At 37.7% G+C, this 22,740-nt stretch overlaps 1 protein-coding gene across 1 annotated transcript in view; it reads left to right on the top strand.

The window, feature by feature from the left end:
• The first annotated feature begins 135 nt into the window (after positions 1-135).
• The window catches only part of LOC113152702 (adhesion G-protein coupled receptor D2), a 73,578-nt gene continuing 50,973 nt past the window's right edge, over positions 136-22,740 (top strand). Inside the window, 20 exon segments of the mRNA XM_033325957.1 lie at positions 136-267; positions 376-409; positions 861-885; positions 1,629-1,844; positions 3,527-3,724; positions 3,973-4,046; positions 4,348-4,394; positions 4,396-4,645; positions 5,695-5,806; positions 6,068-6,214; positions 6,549-6,651; positions 6,982-7,102; positions 7,444-7,493; positions 8,163-8,295; positions 8,742-8,845; positions 10,531-10,633; positions 11,061-11,214; positions 11,999-12,132; positions 12,498-12,607; positions 14,159-14,279. Coding sequence (XP_033181848.1) covers positions 377-409; positions 861-885; positions 1,629-1,844; positions 3,527-3,724; positions 3,973-4,046; positions 4,348-4,394; positions 4,396-4,645; positions 5,695-5,806; positions 6,068-6,214; positions 6,549-6,651; positions 6,982-7,102; positions 7,444-7,493; positions 8,163-8,295; positions 8,742-8,845; positions 10,531-10,633; positions 11,061-11,214; positions 11,999-12,132; positions 12,498-12,607; positions 14,159-14,279 — 2,235 coding nt within the window. The 5' untranslated portion in view covers positions 136-267; position 376.

Raw genomic sequence — 22,740 nt, 5'->3', positions numbered from 1 at the left:
CCCCCGAACCATCTGCTCGCTCAGGTTACGCCCACTCCTCCCTGCATCCTCCCTTCATGCGCTCAGGAATCAGCTGCCAGGCTCCCGTTGTATGTCAGTGACAGGCTGATAAAAACGCAACGACAGAGAAGGAAAACATACTTTGGTCGACTTTACAGAAGCGGAATTACTGAAACGCGTCACGGAGCGGTTGAGTGTTGCGTTCACGTACACGACGTGATTGGAATAAGAAGGCGCAAAAAGTTCTGAGAAAGACGAATAATCCAGGTAAACGAACAGTGTCATCCTTTTTTATATATAAGAAAGCTTTGTACGTTGGCATTTTATTCCATTCTCTGCTAATACGTCTGCTTTTATTTTCTGTCTTCATTACAGCATGAGTTTATTGATCGCCAGTTTAGGACTTCTTGTAAGTACAGAGGATATTTCAAACAAACCATGCAGACTTTTAATTTGCAGAACTGTTTAAATTCGCAATAACCATATAATAGTGGGATTTTCTCTATATTTGATCACATTTTTTAAAAACTTTTTTAGTTAAATTGTAGGCTAGTGTTTTACATGGTGTCCTCCACTGCGCATGACTTATTTCTAGTGCTTGCTTCTGATTGGCTAGAAAATATCAATTAAAGGCGGAAGGTCGAAATCGGTGAACACATGAAGTTCACTCCTCCTGAATGATCAAGGTTGAAATGATCGATTAAATATTAAGACTCTTAAGATTTTATTTACAGGGTATCTGATCGCCAGCAGCATCTTTAATATTGTAATCAGTGCATCTATTGTGTTTTCTTATTAGCAAAGATAATGTTCTGTGGCTTCTCTGTCAGCCATCAGCTAAAGCTGGATTTATGTTTCAGGTTTGTTTTCACGGCTGTATGTCAGGTAGGATTTGTTTTTCCCTTTGTTATTGTTTTTGTTTTTAATGAGACCAATAATGTAGTTAAACCCTAAACTTAACCACATGCTGTTTTAGGTCTCACTAGTGTGAGACAATTATTTGAAAATGTTATGTTAGCCCACCAGATAATATAAATATATATATATATATATATATATATATATATATATATATATATATATATATATATATATATAAAAACAGAAGAAATTATAACTTAGTTTAGAATACTATACAACCTCCCAATCCTATCTATAAAACATATAGGAAATAATGCATGCTATAGAAAAGCTTGGAAACCTTAAAGAAGCAATGTCTCAGTGGGACATTTGCATCATCATTTGATTTGTTGTTTTGCGGGGCCTAGGGTCTTAATAAGTGCATTTCCATCTATCTGTTTTTAATGTGCATTTTTAATTTGCGTTTTTTGCTTGGCTCATGTGGACGTCATTAATGTGCATTATAGACAATTTACCATGGAAATGTAAAACTCTGTATAACCTTTTTTTTTTTTTTTAATTAAGTATTGTCTTAAGTATTTTCAGTGATTTTATTTTAACTTCAACAGTGGCACTGCTCTAATTCTAGTTTTAATCCAATTACCAGAGCACAGATTAAACATATAATCTGAACCTGTCAGAAATGTCCTTAAATCAAATCAAAACACACTCTGTCAGGCAGGGATTTGTCCATTTATTTTTGTTTTGTTTTTTTTTTTTTTGAACAGCATGTACAGTGGAAACCGGGACTGTGACAAACAAGGAGTTCTATTATGGCTATGTGCCTGATCAGCTGCAGTGGGACACTGCGAAGAACCTGTGTTGCCAGCGCACTGGGGCTTTAGCTACTGTCTCCAACCCAGTAGAGATAAAAGAGCTAACCAGTCTTTTAAAATCTTTAAACATCTCTCAAGCTGTGTGGATTGCCAAAAAAGTCATGACAAGTAGGTTTTTTAGACATTTGTTCACAATTAAGTCTGTTAACATATTATCATCTTTAAATAGTAGATTCACTTTATTACTTGTCTTACATCACACTTACAGTTTCATGAGGTGCAAGTACAAGATTATTGTTATTTATTTATTCACTAATTCAACGAAAACATGTAATGAATATAAGCTTGGACTGACAGTGCTGCCATACAATAATCACAGTGAATGAATGTACAATAAGAATGGGTTCACAACATGGATTACATGCCATCTTTTCTGAGAGCTGTCACAGATTTTTTCTTTTATACTGAAGTATAAAGGATCTGAAACTAGAAGGACTAAGAGGAAGGAGTTTAATGGGCGCTCAGACAGGAGGAATGCCCGTCTTCTGTACAAGTTCCACTCCATAGGCTCAGTGACCATTTGCATCTGTTTTCCCTTTGATTAAAAAAATCTGGGGTTTTCCACGCATTTCTTTTATTCCATCCAGTCATATATTAATGAATTCCAGCTCCACACACATCTGATCCAGGGCAAGCTTTTCCGTGGAACTCTTCGGCCTTAGCAAGAAGCCTTTTAGCCCAGCGATGCCAAAATCTATGTGAATTTCTTGAAATCCGAAATGGTGGATGCTGGGCACTGTTTACTGATAGCCATGCAATCTCCAGGGGACTTAACCAATTCTGGTCTGAACGGCCTGTTCATTATCAGGCAGGAGCAGGACACCTTTGGAGCCTCATTCAAAAAGAACGAGTCATTCTCAGGGAGCATCACAAAGCTTCATATTGGGATCAAGAACAGCAGTGAAATTTACACCGTGGAAAAGGAGTGCTTGCCCATTTCGTCTGGGCTGGTGTTCAAGTGGTGAGAAGCAGCCCTGGAAATGTAGTGCTCCATTACAAAACTGTGGAGAGAAAACCTATGTCAAGGTAGACATTATTGGTACACATTACCCTAGTTAATGTGAGCTGTGCAGCTGTATTATGTAAAAAGACAAAAAAAATATATCAGGGTCTGCCTGAAGAAAAGAGGGACTGTCTCTCCTGCTCTTTTCCTCCACTGAACAGGAGGGGTGGTGACCCAAGTTGTAATTGCCAAATGCTAGGACTTCTTATGGTTCTGCTAAATGTTTTGTGACTCGCGTCATTCTGTATCCCACCCTTCAAAACAAACTTCTCCCACTCTTACATCATGCTCCCGAGTGTGCAGTGAGGGTCCAACTCCTCTCAAATCAAAATCCTCTCACTCCCCTATCTGGAAGTGAACACAGAGAATTGTACACTTGCATTCCCCCAGTGATTTCCAGTTTTACTGCCAATTAAAGATTAACTTACACGAAGCATTAGCTGATTAAAGATCTGTAGGGATGTAAACAAGATGGCAGTATCTGCAACTCTGTCAGACCTCATTATAGCTACAGATGAACTTGTAACAGCATCTTTTTCTACCAGTGTGCAAGATCCACAATGCCAAAAATAAGACCTTCACCTGTGTGTAGCAATTTTTCTGTATGACCCATAATTATTTTATCATATTAACCAAGTGTTGTTGTTGCCTAAACTTTACTGTATTTTATAGGTCATGACAGGCCTGAACTAAACCATAATTTGATTGCCATGGTCACAATCCATTGATCATTTTTTACCATTTGGAAAAGAATTAACAACAACTTTTTGACTAATTCCTGCACCAGGTAGCTTCACTGTGTCAGAAAAGTCGTTCTTGGATTCCCTGTTGGACAGACATTCTTTGCAGAATCAAACCGTTTCCTTGGAGTTCTTCCACAGCTCTCAGTCTTCTGAGTTTTGTGGCATCTTTGACCCTGTCACTGGGATATGTGGTCTAGCCAAATGCGACTCATTCAGAGGGGCTGTATGCCGGTTTACAAAAGGTAATAATCGTGTTTAATTATTACTATGGGTATTGTTCTTGATGTAATGCAATCATTTTGTTCATGTTATGCAATATTTAATGCTGAGTGCATCACTATGCAAGTCAATGAAATAGCCTTGTTTACTACATGTTTACTACCTTTGTTAAATTTAGAATTTTTGTTTTAAAGTAAAAGATGTAAAGGATGTAGCATATGGTCTTGCTGTAATAGATTACATTGTACTATATTTGTGCCCGATTCTGCAGAAACATCACATGTGTTCCATTTACCAAAGACACCATTCTTCAGTAGACTGAGCAAAGATCCTCTGGGCAAACCTGTAAGTTGAATAGTTTTGCATATCATTATTTTAGTGGCACAAAACATTTTCTTATTGGTGGAGAGGCATCTCAAACACTGAGAGTAAAAAGTAAGCAACAATTATAGTAACACTGCAGGAATAGATAATGTTTTTATCATTATGAAGTTGAATATAGGCTGTGTAGTGGAAGAAATGGTGCTGCATGTTTGAGGTAGAATTGATGCCTTTAAAACTAACTAATTTATACATGTCTGATGTCAGATGTTAATTGACAGGACATCAGTATTCATCCCCTCATCAGTCTGTATTCATCCCTTAGGTGGTGGAGAAGCTGAATGTTAAGAGTTCCTTGGATTTCCAGACCGTTGCTGCAGCAGCTGACCCGCACAGTGTTGCATATGGTAGAAAGTAACAGTCCAAGCCTCCTCACCCCCAGTGATGTGCTTTACCTCTCCCAGATGATTGAAATGGACCGGACTGCACTGGGTAGCACTCCCGGTGTAGGAGTTGATGCAACAGAGATCACGATTTCTGTTGCTACCAACTACATGAAGCTAGCAAGCTTTTTGCTGGAACCCCACATGGCTACACAGTGGATGGGTAGCACAGAAGATGGGGTGAGGGGTTTGTTTATCTGTGCTGTTTGCAATTAAAATGTTCCCCGTGAAGTAGTTATTATTAGACTGTAATCAGGCTAATTGTGGATACTTCGTCAACCGGAAACCAAGATGTTCCATGTTATGTAGAAGAACCCTGTTGAAAATTTTATTAATTTTATTTTTAAGCCAAACTTATTTTTGGCTTAGCAAGGGCTCCCTCAATGTTTATACTGGATTTTGGATAATTCTGGGGGGTTTGATGGTGCATGCTGTGACTAGATGATGGAACGTAGGGATTTAGGATAGATGGAAAGGAGTAAAGGACCAAGAACTGAGCCCTGCGGGACACCAGTGGAGAAGCAGAGAGAGTTAGAAACCTGCCCCTGTCAAGATACCTTGAAGGTATATCCAAACTAGTAGGACTTAAGCCAGGTCAGAGTTGTCTCAGTGATGCCCAAATTAGAAAGTGTAGACAGGGGGTCTGGTGGTTGACTATGTCAAAGGCTGTAAATAGATCAAGTAGAATTAAGACAGAAGGTTGAGCTGCAGCCTTTGCAGCCCGCAGGGATTCCACAACCTTTAGGAATGCCGTTTCAGTGGAGTGAATTGAAGCCGGACTGGTTGACATCAAGGAGGTCGTTGCTAGAAAGGAAGTTAGTCAGTTGATTGAAGACTGCTAATTCAAGGGACTTGGCCAGAAATGGAGGAAGAGAGACAGGTCTGTAATTCTCTAGATGGGAGGGGTCAAGAGTTGTTTTTTAAGGAGTGTGGTGATCTGGGAGTGCTTAAATGAGGTGGGAAAGGTGTCTGCTGTCTGTGTCTGTGTCAGTCTGTGAGAGATGTGGTAATGATTTGTGTAATAGCTGGGAATAATGTGGATGTAGTTGTTTGAAGGAAAGTGGAGGGGGCAGGATCAAGAGAACAGGTGGTAGGATGGTTTGAGTGGAGGAGGGTGGATGCATCATCCTCAGTAAGATTAGCAAACGAGGTGAGAGATATGCGTAACTTAGAAAAGTCATCCCTTCCCCTCTGTGAATCTGAAGTATAACTTTTTGTTGTTGGTACAGGTCAACGTGGGTCCATTTACTATTGTCAAGAGTATTGATGTTCTCACTGAAGCTCTTGCAGACATACTATCTGATAAACAAAGAGGCTTCACTCTCTCTACCAAGAACATAGGTAATGGAACTATCTTCACACACAAACATCACTGAAAATATCAATTATATAGTTTTATGTTTATGTTACTTTGACTTTTACTAAATTTCCTTGTTGCCTCTGTGGTTACATCTGAATTTAGGGAATAATTTGCAATACACTGTCGAGTTATTGATCTAAATATCTCGTAGAAATCTGCTTTGTAACATGGATAAATAAAAAAGCATGTTATTACTGTTCTGCCTTTATTTTCCTGAATGTCGCTTCTGTCTTTGCTGCCAGATGTGTACTTGAAATGGCAGAAGCTGTCTGAAGATAGCCGTAATGAAGTCTACAAACCGTCTATAGTCAGCTCTTACTCTACCAGCAGGGATGGTCAGAATGAGCTGGTAATCCCAGCCACTGAGCTCCAGAGGATACACACACTGGGTAGGAATATTTGCTGGTATAATCATGGTAATTTTAAAATCATCCTAATGCTTATGGTTTTTAAACTACCATCTTTTGGCAAAAGCATTAACATCTACTCATCAAACCTGGGTAAAATTCTAGATTGTCACATTTAAACTGTATTTGATGCTGATTATTACTTATTTTGAAAGACTGCATAAAATAAAGATATCAAATGAGTCACTTTATTCTATTTTGGAAACATGGCTAAATTTAAACTATTTGCAGTTAAGGAGCATTGAACAACAACGTATTTTGTATCACTGAAGGATAAAGGTAAAGCTGTTTCTCTCCTTCCTTTTTCTTTAATCAGGATACGAGGACATTATGTTCATTCATACACATTACAACCATCTAGATGAGATTCTGTCTGGAGCACGGGATCCTCCACTGAGCCACCAGGAGAAAACTAAAAGGTTGGATGTTGTTTATCTGTTGTCTTCTACCTCAAATGCTGCAGGGGATTCTGTAGTCTTTATCGAACTGGCTCACATGTGTTCAAAAACAGTATAAGCAAAAGCTTTGCTTTGTAAACTATTTTTACATGGTGCTATTTCATAATAATCGAGGTAAACAAAATACAAAAAACTTGTCTTCTCTGGATTGTACTCTGGTCTTAATACTTTAAATTACATTTTCAACAGTAAGTCTGTAGCTTGAAATTAAGATTTCTATCTTTCTCTGTATTTGTAACATGTATCTTTATGTTTTACACAAATCTAAGGCATAATCATTGTTCTTCCTAGAATACTCCCAGGTCACCTTGCTTCTGCTGTCATATCAGCTACCATCCGCGATGCCTCCAAAGCCCAGAACATCCCCGTGGCTGTCCAATACACCCTGTCGTCATCAAATGTACAGTCCATTGTTTTGGGGGGTATCATGCAGAATGAGTAGGAACTTCTTAAGGATCTTTTTTTTTCTTTTAAACATTACATTTTTTAACTGATATTCATGCGTGTGACAGACTAAAGTAGCTATTGCCCAAGAATATAGGTTGAGTTACAGTTAAGTTGTCCTCTGATAAACTCTGCAAATACAATGGTAGTACTTCACTACAAAGGAATTCTTCCAGCTAAAGGCACATATCCATGTTCCATGTGGCGTTTAGTAAGCCAAAACTGAGATGGATAAAGTCCAGATAAATATATCAAGAAAAATAGACAAGGAAAGCAACAACAAACATGTGTTTCTGTTTCTAGGGGGAGTATTCACAGCACACTTCTCCAATTTGTGCATATTGGAATTTCAGCCTCATGTAAGTTTGACAAACAACACATATGGTAAAAGCCACGTAAAAACTCTCTCTACATTTACAGTTTGTATTATTACACTATAAATTGCAGCTGTTGTCTAAATGATCACAAATTTATCATTTACTTTTTATTTTTAGAATACTTTTGTAGAGTTAGTTAAACTACCAGCCAAAGGTTTGAACAAACCTTCTCCTTCCCCTTTGTTTTTCTTTATTTATTGTTTGTACAGTATTGTTTTTTTATACTGTACAATTACACATTCGACAACACTGAAGACACTGAAATTATGACAGAACAAATATAGAAATATGTAGTAGGAGGAGGTGGGGTTGTGTGGGGTGCTTTGCTGGTGACACTGTTGGTGGCATTCAAACTTCAGTCAACATCATGGTGGCCTCCCTATCTCACTAGTTTTCTTCTTGTATGGTCACTCAGTTTCTGAGTACGGCCTGCTCTGGGCAGATTTACGCATTTGTAATATTCCCTCCAATTCTTAATCATGAATCTGTGTCCAGGATACTGATTCACTAGTAATTGAACCTTCCAGGTACAGGTGCATTTATACTACAAACCCCCAAAACACATGCACAAATGAGATATTATCAAATAGACCTTCAACCCTCACTTATATCTAAAACTAACTGTCTGTGCTTGTGTACTGTGCTATATAGGTATAATCATACCAATGGGTGGTCCAGTGATGGTTGCAAGGTGACCTTTGACTTTGCTGGCTCTGGTGCCACTTCCTGTCAGTGTAATCACACCACCAACTTTGCTGTGCTTATGAATTACCTGGAGTCAAAGGTAACCAATGAAATGCTGTAGCTAGTTATTAACGTGTTTGAATTAGAGGGAAAATGTGAACAACATGTTTGAAAGAAACAAACATTTTGCAGGTCTAATCCACAGCTACAGGTAGTGCTTGCTTTGGGGTTATTGCTGCTAAAGGTGGCTCAACCAGATATACATGAATGTTCAATAAAAGCATGATATAAATGATCAAGACTGTTCATGATTGATTATTGATTAAATCAAAATCCAGGTCATAATCTTTGACTGTTTGCAGTACACTCTATTGACCAACAGGTGTCACTCCCAGTGTACCTATCTTGTTGAAGAATGCACTGTTTGTAAAAAGTAAAATCCTTAGGAGCACTATGAAAGGTTTAAAATCATAAATGTTTTGTATTCTTCTGACTTTTTCTCTACTCTTTCTGACCTAACTGCTGTACCTGTTCCTTCTATTCCAGTGGACTCCTAAGGAAGAGCTTATTTTGACCAAGCTGACATTCATTGGCTCTGGTGCTTCTCTTTGTGCGCTTTTGGTGACCTTGATGTTGTTCACCGTGCTGGAGTGAGTAACTGATGTTCCCGTTCTACACTGCTAGCATAGCTTGCAATTCAATATTCCCAGCTCAGCTACAGTCCCCTTTTTTATGTTGTTAAATACATCCAACACTATGCTATACTAATGTAGTCATTAATTTGTGAACCATAGCAGTGAATAAAGCACAGGTTTTGCACACTTAAGCTACTGTAAATATGATAAACAGGTTATTTACAGCAAAGATTATTGAAAAACAAGTGTTGAATCACAATCTATGTATAACAGTGTTTTATATTAATAGGTAGAGGACAATACTCTGTATATAAGCTTGATTGGCTCTATTCCAAGACTATGAAAACTGGTTGATGTTTTCTCATTCTTGTCTGTGAAAAGACAAAGAATAAGAAGCAGTTATAAATATGTGACTAATTTAGGCATATGTATTTACAACGACATCATCCATTAGTCATTTTCAGGGCATCTCAGTTCATCTTTCCTGCGACACTCTCCCCCATACACATAGACTTATTGGCATTGTAGTTGTTAGTGCTGTGGTCTGAGTGTGGTCTGTTATGAGTATTGACTAGTGCTAATTCAGTAATTACTGTTGTCCACATGCAACTACACTCGGAAGGTTTATGGCGGCGTTCTGCAGCTGTTAATTAACAATAGGGTCACAGAGGGATCACAAACACTTGGAGATGAGCTGCACTGTAAATTTATGACTGTCCTGAAATAAGACAGCGCAGTCATGCATTTCACACACATGCTGGTGAATGATGTATATGCAGTCGTGTACTTAACTACACAACCCAACATGTGCGATTGTGCCCACAAATGTATGCATAATCGCACAAGACGTCATGGTGGTCACAAGCATTGATGCAGCTGTGAAATGAGTTTAAACAGGCTGAAGCCATCAGGACGTAATGAAAGGCTCGTCAGCTCCACGGATATGGTCTAATATTAAAAGCTGATATATGAGTCAAATAGACACTGAACAGCATTGAATTCTGTTTTTCCAAGTTATATATAAACAAATTATCCTAATACTACACTAACTATCATGGAAAAGAACCTTCCTAAAGTCTTCTCTCTCATTCACCTTACCCAGTTTATCAGTCTTTACCCCACTAAACTAAAGCCCTAAAAACTAATATGTGGATACAGCTCATTCACAGAGACACTGTTAGACATTCCATATTTTCTATTACAGTGACCCTGGAAAACTGGATATAAAAGTACACATTTTTCTGAAATGATCAGATTCTTTGAAAATATGACATCTTTCAACCACTTGGATGAGAAGGGGGTTTTGAGGTTTCACAGGATAAGATGAATGGCCAGTGATTGAATTCTGAATCTGTACATAGTTTTATTTGCTAAATTTTATTTTATTAATGTTTTAAAGTTTCATCTTCAAACCAACAACAGAAAGAAGTGACAGATTTGGTGTTTTACACCCACACGCTGGAAGTAGTATTAATACAATAGATTGATTCAAAGCTACTCAGAGTCAGGTCCTTTTATAATGTTGAATATAGTCAACTTAAAATGCTGATAATAAACTGATTAACAGTCAGTCCATCCAGGACACCTCTATTGTGGCAAAGAAAGTGCTATTTGTTTGTGGCAAATAAAAAAAATGTCTGTTTTGTAAGACAAGGTCTTTCAAGAAAAAACCCTGAAGTTATCATCGTCTCTGTTCACAGTATTCCCAAATCTGACAGGACTTCCATTCATAAGAACCTGTTCATTTCTCTGATATGCGCGCAGGTGATTCTGCTTTGCAGTGGCTCAGCCATTCACAACAAGGTACAGATGGAGAATTTAAAAAATGTCATTATATTGTATTTTAACTATATACAGAATTATGTATAAAACTTAACATCCAACTTGAATGTAGAACTTCTCTACATACAGCTCTGAGATTGTGAATACCTGCAGAAAAGTACAGTAAAGAGAGATGTTGTAGTCTTTGTCGCTTAGGTCGGTCATATTCTGGATCACAGTTTAAATGAAAACTCATATATTCGTTGTTCTGCCACAGTTTATTGAGAGCATGCAGAATCGGCTCATACATTACAGATGCACTTTTGACATTTGTATACGTTATACAGTCGCTGAATGAAATTTACACATCGTTGTATATGCACAGGTTTTCGTACATTTCCCCAAACAAAATGAAACAATAATGTCTGTCTGCATACCCATATCCTTTTATTTATTTATTTTCTAATAGGTGGCATGCACACTTGTGGCGGCTCTGCTTCATCTCTTCTTCATGGCAGCATTCAGCTGGATGCTGGTAGAGGGGCTGCTGCTTTGGAGCAAGGTTGTCGCGGTAAACCTGAGTGAGGAACGACACATGAAGTATTACTATCTCATCGGCTGGGGTACAACGGCTTTACACAATCACCATTTTTTTTGCCTATATTTAGATTTACATGTAGTTACTTTTATCCAGATCAACTTACACTTGAGGTACAAAGCAAGCAAATATCCAAGCCAAGGAGACAAACTTTTAACTACAGTGTTCTAGTGAGAGCTGTTTCCGTTTCATGGGGTACAAGTGCAAGATTTATTTTGTTATTTTAAATTTTTTAAGTGCAGAGAAAGATTGGGAAGAGTTTTTCAGAGTGAGCCAGCTGAGCCTGCAGAGCTGTGTAGGTCGTTCCACCATTGTGGAACCACAGAGCTGAAAAGTTTTGCCTGGGATCTTTTCAGGTGAGGTGAGTTGAGGGGATCACAAGATGCTGTTCGGTTGCAGAGTGCAGTGAGCGAGAGGGATTGTAGACCAGGATGAAGGAGTTCAGGTAGGCCGGTGCTGTTGTAGGCAACGGTCAGGGCTTTGAACCTGATGCGGGCAGCTACAGGAAGCCACTGCAGAGATCTGAAGAGTGGTGTAACACAGTATATACAGTGATATATTCAGTGATTTGTTGTAATGATAAATAACAGGGGTGTAGCAGCTCTCCAAATCCATGGTTCAGCCCGTTTATTTTCTTAGGATTATCGTCCTTAGAATCACAGTAGCCTCATACTCTTGTCACATTTCAACTCTCTCTCTCTGATAATGTTTGCTTCTATCCCCTCCTTTTCTTATGTTTTGTTTCTTTATGTTCCTCTCTTTAATTTCTTTCCTCCTCTCTTTTATTTTTTTTTTCCCCCTCTCCCCAGGTCTGCCAGTGCTGATAGTCACCATCACACTGGCATCGGCCTCAGGCAAATACTCAGCCGACGGCTATTGTTGGCTCAGTGTGCAGAATGGTGTTATCTGGGGCTTCACCGGGCCCGTCATCTTCATCATCATGGTCAGCAAATTAAATCATAATCCTGTGATGTAGTCTTTTTGTTTTTTGTTGAAATTGCTCAAATACAAAGTACTAAGCACACTCAGCCATTGTGTGCCTGATACCAGTGTAACTACTGAAGCTAATGATACCAATAAAACACTGCTAAATATTTAAATTCAGTTGTTTCGCAGATTTATCTATTTTGTTACTCTCTCCTTCCTTCTCTCACAGTCCTATCCACACCTTTGCCAACCTCTCTTTTACTCTCCCCTTTTTAGAATTGTATTATTTTCTCGTCGCGTCTTCGTGAATCTCTTCTTTCTTTATCTCTCTGTCCATTTGCCTTTGCCTTGTCTCATTTCTGTTTCCTCCTGTTTTGCCAGGTAAATGTCCTGGTCATGACCCGGGTGTTGGTCATCACCATCTCGACAGCCAAGAGACGGTCCATCATGTTGGGCACAAGTCCTATAGAGCAATCCTATGAACAAATTAGGTAATAACCACAAGGGGGCACCATTTGTTCTCTTTTTAAACATTATTCTCTCAGGCCACAGGCCTTGGAGCAGACAAGTTGAAGACGCTGGCTATCAAATAGAAAGAAGCTGAGAGATTTCATATTGGATTTGCCATTTTAGAACAATGAGCCTTCTCTTTTAAACAAGATAGAAATAAAAAAATGAATAGATTCTATTAGTCTTCTACATAAAAAAGGTTTTGAGTTTCAACCACTTAAATGTTTTAAATTTCTCCGGCCTTAGTGTTTTAGGTCTTTCAAGGTTGGAGATACAGAAACTATTCGTTACCTTAGTTTCCTGATATGTTGGGCCACAGGCCTTTTGAAATGTTTGTTTAGTTCCAGTGTATTGACACAGTATTATTTCATTTTGTTAAAATATCATACAATATCACGGAATATCAGGAACTGTTTGATATGAAATAAACAAAACTCTTAGAAAGAAATTCTAAGAAAGAGTTTAAATAATGGATCATAAATGTAAAATGTAGAATTAGTAATATTTAAATTTAAATTTGTACTCTGTTTACTGTCCTTAAAGAAAACCATATTAACCAACCCCTAATTCAGTGATTGGAGTTCTACAGTGTGCACTGAAATGGATTTCTTATTCCTTGCAGTAATATACATTTTTATTTTTCCTTGTATATCTAATTCACAGTGATGTGAAACAAATACTACAACAAAATAGCAACATTTTGAGGTTATGTGACGTTAACTTCTAATTAGTAGTTTGTAAATTAGCCTTGTGACATTGTGGTCATTGTGAGTATTGCAGAACATTGTTCATGCAAGAACAGTATCTCAAAAGCTCACTATTATTGTTTCCATTGTCTTTTTTTTGGGTGGGGTGGGGGGGTGGTAATGACGTTTAGGTCATCAGAGTGAAAATCTGGCATTGCGTGTGATCCAGTAGATTTCCCCCGGCAGACTTGTATATACCATCATTGAAACCCATGTTAAACTCTATGTGTTTTTTTTACTACCTCAACCCACCAGGGCTCACTGTAGGTGCTTTATGAAGGTTTTCAAAGCAGTCCTTGAGCCATTTAGCACCCCTGGGTGGCAGCCGTTTTGGAAACTCAAACACAATCTAGGGCTCACCCACCCGCCATGTCACATGCACAAACACATACGCACACACACACACAGCTGGTCTGGTTTGGTGGTCACTTGAGCAGGAAGTTAATTCCACTCTAAATAGAATTAAGGCAGATTTAACATGGGAAGTTGTCACCCCGTGAGTCTCTGCAGCCACATAGTATTGTATATGGAAAAACCATCCTGCCAAAGCTGCTAAGTTTTGTCCAAAAAGAACTTAAAAGTGGAGAAACCCAGAATTGAACTCAAGGCGATCAGGAATGAAGGACAATTTGAAATAGGAACAGGTTCTTAAATGTTATGGTAGAGGTCCAGCTCGGCTGGCCTGTCAACCAGTTCACAGTGAAACTGTGAACGTATGTACTGTATATGCTTACATTTTTATGCTGTGATTTGTGTGTGTGTGTGTGTGTGTGTGTGTGAGCACAGGGCTGCCGTAAAAGCAGTGTTGGTGTTGCTGCCCATTCTGGGATTGACCTGGTTGGTTGGCGTCTTGGTACCTTTCTCCATTGTCATGGCCTATGTCTTCATACTCCTCAACTCTCTACAGGTACAGACACACACACACACAGGTTTGTGTTCACTAATCATACCCGTGTTATAAAAAGTGAATAGCTGGACTTATTTAAGCATCCATCAGTGTCATAGTTGTAGTAACATTCATGAGAGTAGAACAAATGTAAGACTGAATGCCTCGGCTAAAACTTGTGAGCAACTTAAAATACTTGAACATTTAAGGACTTTAAATAGTTTTTTTTTCTTAAGTGCGAAACAGAAAGGTTTTCAATTATACATTGTAATTCTGCCCTTTTCTGGTGGTGAAGGTACACAGACTGTCAAGGTTTTTATTTGTCAGTGACAAGGCTGAAGCAGAAAAAGGGGGTGGGGGGAGCTGTGTCGGTCTGACTTGTGTTAAACAGCGTTTTAACAACGAAAATCTAATTGTGTTGTTTGTGGTTATATGTGCTTTATGTATTGAGAGGTCAACATTGTTTGTGTATTATCAGCATTGGTTTTATGCTTCAAGTGCAGAAATTCAGTGCATCATTTTCACACATTCTAAGTAATTAATACTTTTTATAGGCACTGTATAAAGCTACATTTAAAGTACATTATAGCAAATTCCTCCACAGGTAGTATACCAGTGGGCATTTCATTCCATTAAAAAAGGCCACAACTTTACATTATTGTTTTTAACACGGGTGGTGTAACACCTGTGTAGCCTAATTTACCAGTGATGAGAGAGAAAGCAAAAATGAAAAGTGCAGTTCACTGACTGCAGGAGGCAGCACCACCAGGTTCCCCAGCTTCTGTATTGGACTTTTAATCATTTTTATTATTATTTGAGCCGTGTATATATATTTAACGAGAAAATGAATAGATGTTTTACCTGTTGTCTGATTATAAAGCAAGGTCCCTTGGTTGCTATAAATAGGTTCATTACTGTGTTTTTTGTTTGTTGTTTTGCTTTCATACTGTTAATGTTTGTATTTCATTATTATACATTTATAAAACTCTTGGAAATCTTGGGCAGGAACAGTGTCTGGACATAAAAAAAAAAATCACAGTATCGATCTGCCTGCCACTTTGGTCCAACTACTGAGTGGGGTCTTGTGATATTTGTTAAGTACAACCATGGTTCTCTGAGGATTTTGCCTGAGTATATGGCTATTAGAATCAAGTTTAGAGTCAGGTTGAATTCAAATTCCACTTACGTCTGTTTGTCGAGATTTCTACGTACTCTGAATCCGGTGAGAGGGAGAATGAGAACTGTCAACTTTACAGAGAAACAAAGCCAAACAAAAAGCTGTTAGATGATCAATGGTGGAACTTTACAGATATTAAGTAGATTGTTTTTTGTTGCTGCATGAGGATTTCAACTATTTATATTAATATATCTTTATTGCCAAATAATAGTCATTTTCATGACAAAAGATTTGATCCAGGGATATTAACACTATTATGTTGCTGCTTTTGTGTTTTGTTTTTGTTTTAGTCTGGATTTTGGGTCAGGACTAATTATCTTACGGTCTGTTCAGGTCAGTTCTTGGTCCCCCTTAAAATAGTGTAATTATAATGTAATAATGCAGTCCACAACTACTGGTTGGATTGGATGGATTTAATTTGCCCAACTTTCTATTTAGCAGCATCAACATCTGCTCGACATTTCAATTTGCCAAATACTTTGGTTGATGACCAAATACTAGCACAACTTTGCTGTGTGATGGTGTGACCTGAGAGCGTGAGTGAGATCCTACTTGTGAGTATTAGGAACCACTGTGTGGCTAAAATGGGAACAAGCGTTGGACTTCCCTGATTGTATTTCAGCCCCCTGCACTGTTTAAGTGCAACAGTCGACATTAAAACACAGTCTGTCTGAACTCATCCTAAGGCTTTTTGGAACATTTTGGATCCATTTCCCCCCCCTCTGTTTTAATGATCCTCTTAATACGTTAATTAGACCCTGCATTACAATAGATCACTGTTGTCCTGTAGAAGACGGTCTTGCCTTGTTCAATGCCGTTGATCCCTCTGGGAGAGAGAGAGAGCACAGATGAACATAGTTGTACCATCATGGCAACACATAAAGATGATGAAATGTCTTAACAATATTGCATGCAAAACCCGAGCTAGTAGACAGGAGATAAAATGGAAAAAAAAAAACGCTCAAGTTTTTTAGGAAATCGTTTTTTATTTGCGGCTGTTGTATTTTCAATGGGCCCAGCCAAAGCAACATAAAGCTTAAGCGGCAAGCCTTTACTGTTAAATCAATAAAACAGATAATGTTGACAAGCCTTTTTCATTGCACTCCCTTATGCCCTCCCTGCTCCTCCGCTTCCTCCTACATCCCAGCAACACTGTGTGAAGTGTCTCTACTGTTGCTGTTCCTTCTCTCAATGGAGACCACAGCAGGCCATATGAACAAATGTATTGTAGACCTGGCGTAATTGCGCGCTGGCTGTACTGACCTCAGCAACCAAGGCTTTTGAGTTTTATTTACAATTTTTTTTAAATTAGTGGGTTTTAAAGATACTTTGAAAGCGTGGAATTTTTCATTCAGTCATTGCTGCAGTGGACGTGCAAACAGTTTTAAGTGGATATTCTGTTTCCTTGACTCAATGCTAACTTAGTACTCTTAGGGAGTAGTTTTTATGAACATCTTCACCATAAATACTGGCATGCCTCATCTGCTTCCTTATCAAGCTAGAGATAGATAGCATGGGGTGCTGTATGTGTGTGTGTGTAAGAGAAAGAAGAGGGGGTGGGAGACCCTTTGGGCAGCACATAAATCGCTCCACCCTCCGTCATCCAATTTCTGGGCAATGTCATTCAAACCCCACACTATCCATTACCTGGGTATAATAGGCTCCTTGCCATGCAGTGTCCATCTTATTATTAGCCCATAACTTTAAACTATCAATAACTTTGAGCTGCAGAGGGAGATGGTAGAGGAAAGTGAATGGGGGAGAGGGAGAAAACAAAGTAGAGACATGAAGAAAGTTAGGGATTCGGAAAGAAAATGTTAGGTTAGGGATTGGCTTCTCTAAGTTGTTGAGAGTGCACGTGAGTCTCTGTGGCATGTTCTGGTAACTTTGCAGAAAGATATTTGCCAACAAAGTCACCTTTTATTTCGTTATACCATTCAACTCCTGTGGAGGGCAACCCTGTGTCATTACATTGTGGAAATACATAGAAATCAATGAGAGAATTTAATCGAGCCATCCCATTCATATTGCATTGTGTTTTTTTTATCACAGGAAATGATGACAGTAATGTTTTAGCTTTCCCTACAAAATTAACAGAGTGGCGATCAGTAATGGGAATTTACAGGCATTCAGTTCAACTTTAGAACTGAAATGTATCATTTCACTCGAGTTAAATCTGAAGAAGAAAATTAATATTTCCATGAATATCTATGAAGAATTATATTTTTGTCATCATTTCAAAAGAAAAGGGAACATAGTGTTGACCTAACATCACTTTTTGAAGTCCAAGCTTAAAGTAGGAACAGATTTTAATACATGCAGCACTCCCTCTGACTTCCAAGATCACACACACCGACACACACGTACATACAAACACACATTTAGCTAGCAGAGCTTGACATCGGAGTGTATCCAAGATATGATCAATAGTGTGTTGCTGAGCTTATTGATTTTTGCCATATGGGAGATTTGTTGTGTGAGTAAGCAATGTTTTTATAGCATTTGAAGTGATTGTTTGAGAAGGGTGATTTTTCTTTTTTGTTAGTCTTGTAGCTCAGTAAGTACAAAACTATATTCTCACTACTGGTGTCAGTGGTTCTATTCCCAGTTCAGCCTAATCCACAAAGTATGTCCTTATACTACTACAACGTTTTACTAAATATTCTGTTTTTGCAAGTTATGTCAAACACCTCTCATGTCCTTGAGCACAGCTGGAGAAACTGTAAAACCTGAGATGAAAAGTTTATGCAGTTAGTTTGTTATTGAATTTTGCTGATTATTATTTTTTAGATTAGACTCAGTCAAATCAGGAAATATTATGATCATCAGTTAAAAACTAACACGAAACCTGTTCAGATTTTATGCATTTTTCAAATAGCCACAGTTTTTCTAGGCAAACACCCAGGTAAAAGAAAACTGTGTTTGCGTACAGATAAATGGCAATTCACCTTTCACTACAATAACATCAATGAGACAAAATCGAAGAAATAGACTATAAAAAAGTCCAGTACTTGTTTACTTTGTTTGTTTTTTTTATGGGTGCTTAGGCTGATTTATATATGCTAATTACACCTACATTTTTCTAAACCAATCTTTTTCACCTGTAACAACAACTCAGCAATCTGTACATGTTTCACAAATGAGACGTTGGATTTTGTTATGCTCCTGTTACTTGGTTTTTGCAAGCACAGTAAAAATAAAATCTCTGTGAATGAGGCCTCGTGATTTTTGCGGTGAGCTCTTATTTAGGCATTTAATCCTTAAAAGGTGGTAAGCAAAAGTAAAAACTTTGCTGTATACTAAAGTGGGAGAAAGTGTGCTCTTAATATTACCTTGACTCAACCTGCAGTTTGGAGGCTTTTGTAAAAGCCATAGTAACGCAATCTCCATACTTGTTATTGAACTAGAAAACAAAATAAATTTCATGTAAGTGGATCCATATTTGGGTCTCTGTTTTGCCTAACACTGTCACTTAATAATCAGGTATGATTTGCTGTTGTTGCTTTCTAGTGTCAGTGTGGTTCGGGCATCTTAAAATGGTGGTGCATCAAAAATATTACCCCTTTAAATACTAATTTCAACCTCTACTTTAACTCTAACCCCATACTGCCCCAATACAGAATTAGAGAGCATTCACTCTTAAATTGGCCCGGCACGAATACGCTACAAAAACGTGCAGAGCAAAAGCAGAGAATAAACCAGAGACATGTGCTTTGCATTAGTCCAAAAGCCTGGAAGAGGTGATGGTGGGGTTTGTGCATCTGCAAATTTTTTATGTGATGCATTGTAAATGTGTTTGTGTTTGTTTGAGCATGTGTTTAGCGTGTGTAACCACTTGTCACCAGTACCCTACAGACCAAGGAGTCAGAAGTTATTTTAAATTCTCATTTGGCACGAGAAACAAAAACAGGGCTTTCATGTAGTTTCTCAGTCAGGCATCTCCAGTCCACTCATCTGGACCCGCACAACCGATCTATTCAAAGCCAAATTTTCCTTTCCTGATTTACCTCCCAACAGGGTTTTTCCTGCTGTAACTGATGCCTACTAGATTTTTGTGCACTAATATGAAATGTTAGTTGCTGTAAAATAGCTGCAGTAGCTGATTTTGCTAATGTTAAGTATTTCTTTATTAATATATGTGTTTATTCATAATTTCTTTTAGTGCAGTAGCTTCAAACAATAATATATTTAAAAAACCTTTATTTTCATGGTCTTGATCATAAGCAAGTATGATTTTTGTGACAGCTGAGTCTTCCATTTTAAGGAAGGCCTACAGTATAAATCATAATATGAGTGGAATATAGTAATGAAGTTACCACACAACTGGGACATGTTTTTTTAATTTAAATATCAGCAATCACTGTCAGTACATCTTTGGCTGTCCAGCTGTACCGTCTACTCAAACATGGTACATACACACACACTCACCCATGGAAAGCCTCACACCAGCCAGATTATGCAGGGAAATGTTTTTCATTTTGGATTCCCTAGGCATACTTATTCAGAGTTGCCCGTGTCTCACATCACACAAACTATGACAAACTGATTCGTGGGATATAGAAAGATTATTTTCCTATTGGAGTGACATTCAGCATTTATATTTGAGTAGTTTTATTTGTTTGATTTATTATACAAGTAAAACTAGGTAGTAATCCTCATTAATATTAGGCTTTATTTAAACACCAAACACTTATTTTAAAATAAAAAGATGTAATAAAATCATTTTTCATAAGACAACACAAATGTTCCCAGCTATTTGGAAACTTTTAAATTAGTGTAGTTTTAGGTAAAATCATAGAGATTTATTTATAAATCCATATTTTAATTAGTGTCTTGGATAATTATGAGGTGGGGTTGAAAAACAAACAAATAAATGCATGATATGATTGTTTGCATTCCCATTGGCTGAGAAAATAACTATCCCTTTGAAAAAGAGTCCACTGCATCTTCAATTACCAACCACGGAATTAAAACAATATTCAAACAGGATACCAAGGTCAGCTCTGACTCCCACCACGCTTCTCTGAGATGGCACTTATAATGAGAATGTAGCACAGTTTTTTTAAGTAGTATATTTATAGTGTGTTTTGTCTCAATTTGTACATATTTTTTTTCTTCTTTGTCTCGTTTCATCTTTTGCATTTTTTTTTTGGTTAACATTAGATCTCTTCAGCACATTTCACAATGCTGTATGTTCATCTGCTTGAAGGAAGGATTTCTTACAGGTGGAGGTTTAATTCAAGATATTAGCATCAAGGTTTCTGTATGGAAACCCCCTTTCCCTTTTGTAAATATGTTCACCTAAGTACCCTTGAAATTAAATGAAAAGGAGTTAGTGAAAGAAGCTGTAAAAAAAAATATTAACCTTCGTTCTCTTTTACTGTAAATATAAAGTCCAGGAGTGAAGAGACAGACCGGCATACATGAACAAGGAGTGGCGATAATTCTGATGAGGGACGACTGGTTTTTGGGGGCGATGTAATACTATAGGAGAGATCAGTTTTTAAAAATTGGCCTGAGAAAATAAAGCAGCGAGAATAATAGGCTTCCTGTCAAAAGAGGCGAGAGAATTCCTGACATTGCTCACACCGGCACCCCCAAGACCTCTCCTTGTGTTAAACCTGCTGGCATTTATTTGCCTTAGAATTGCCTGCCAGCTCAATTTAGTAATAGCCTGTGTCATAAGAAAGCAAACCTTCCCTTTTGCCCCTGCCCGATCGTACCTGCGTTTCTGTGAGGAAGTGGGAGAGAGGGAAAGAGGGAGAAGAGGCCGAGTGTGTTCAAATTTCCCTACTTGCTTGTACTTTTTTGTGAGTTTGTGTATTTTCATCCTTGCTTTGATGAATGTAGGGATCCATGGGTGGTTTTGTGTGTGTGTGTGTGTGTGTGTGTGTGTGTGTGTGTGTGTGTATGCATGTCAGCAGGCGTACATCCCATCAGCTGACTCTCAACTTCATGACCTAATGCACACATACCCCCACCCCCACCCCCTTTCCCTTCATCCAACCCACACCGTCGACAGTGTCGGGAACTACTCTGACACCTGAAATTACCCAAGTTAAAACAATGACCATTCTATTTACAAGTTCATCACCTTGCCTCTTGTATTGGCTGACACCACTTCACACGTGTACTCACAAATGCACACAAAGTCTCACGAATATAAGTGATAGCTTGTGGTGTATGGCAGGATTTCACATTGAGTTTTCAATTGAATAATACTAGTTGAAATTATGTGACTAGTCAAAGTCATAATTAAAGATATCTATATTTACATTTCGACTAGTCACAATTCTTTTGTAGATATTCGAAATGACGGCACAATCACTGATATCATTACTAGTCAGACTGGTCCATTGGCTTTTATAGGAAAAGTATTTCAAGATATCTACCATTCAGTTTTGCCTATTTATAATGTAAATTTTATATATCTTTAAATACATTATGACTATTCAAAATAAAAATGACAGATATCTTTTATTTGGCACATTTAAAAGATAATTATCTTTTTAAATGTCTCAAACTAAGATATTTCTGGTCAATATTCAATTTTAGATATCTTAAATTGGAGCGATGAGTCAAATGTAATTGCAGACATCTTAAATTTCAGTTTAGACTAGTCTGAAATACATCCATCTATCCAATAAATGCTGAAACTGCACAATGAGGTCATTCTGAACATCTTTTATTATGTGACTGACATATGTTCCTTGATTTTGGATATCCAAAAGGAATTATTAATTATAACATCTTTAATTTGAATTGTGATAAGTCGTCATAATGTAACTACGGCTATGTGAATTTGTCATTCAATAAATTTGTAAGGGTGTAATGGTAACAGTGATGTCATTTTGGATATCTGGTAACCTTAGTCAGATGGTTTTGGAAATTACTCACTGTTACCATCCAAAATGGAGTTGGACTAGTCAAAAGGTAATTGTACCTAAATTGTAATTCTTACTAGTGAGAATGCAGATTTCTTGAATTATATTTTTGACTAATCATGCTGTAATTATGACTGGTCATAATGCAATTTTAGATATCTGAAATGCAATTACTGTATGTATAATAACTCTATAATAATTATTAATGCTGTTTTAACTGTGTTAAAACAGCATTAATAATTACCTTTACCGGACATCCATAATGGAATTTGGACGAGTCAAAACTTAAATTTAAGTTCTGTGCAATGACGTTCTAACTACTTGAAATTCCAATTGTAGATATTGTACAATTAACCAATAATATCTTAGTCTTTACATCCAAAAAAGATAATTAATAGATCAAATGTGCCTGATTCAAAAC

The sequence above is a fragment of the Anabas testudineus genome, chromosome 4 (genome assembly GCF_900324465.2).
Source record: "Anabas testudineus chromosome 4, fAnaTes1.2, whole genome shotgun sequence".
NCBI lineage: Eukaryota > Metazoa > Chordata > Actinopteri > Anabantiformes > Anabantidae > Anabas > Anabas testudineus.
Note: the sequence above shows the minus strand (reverse complement) of the source record. Positions and strands in the feature narration are given on the sequence as shown.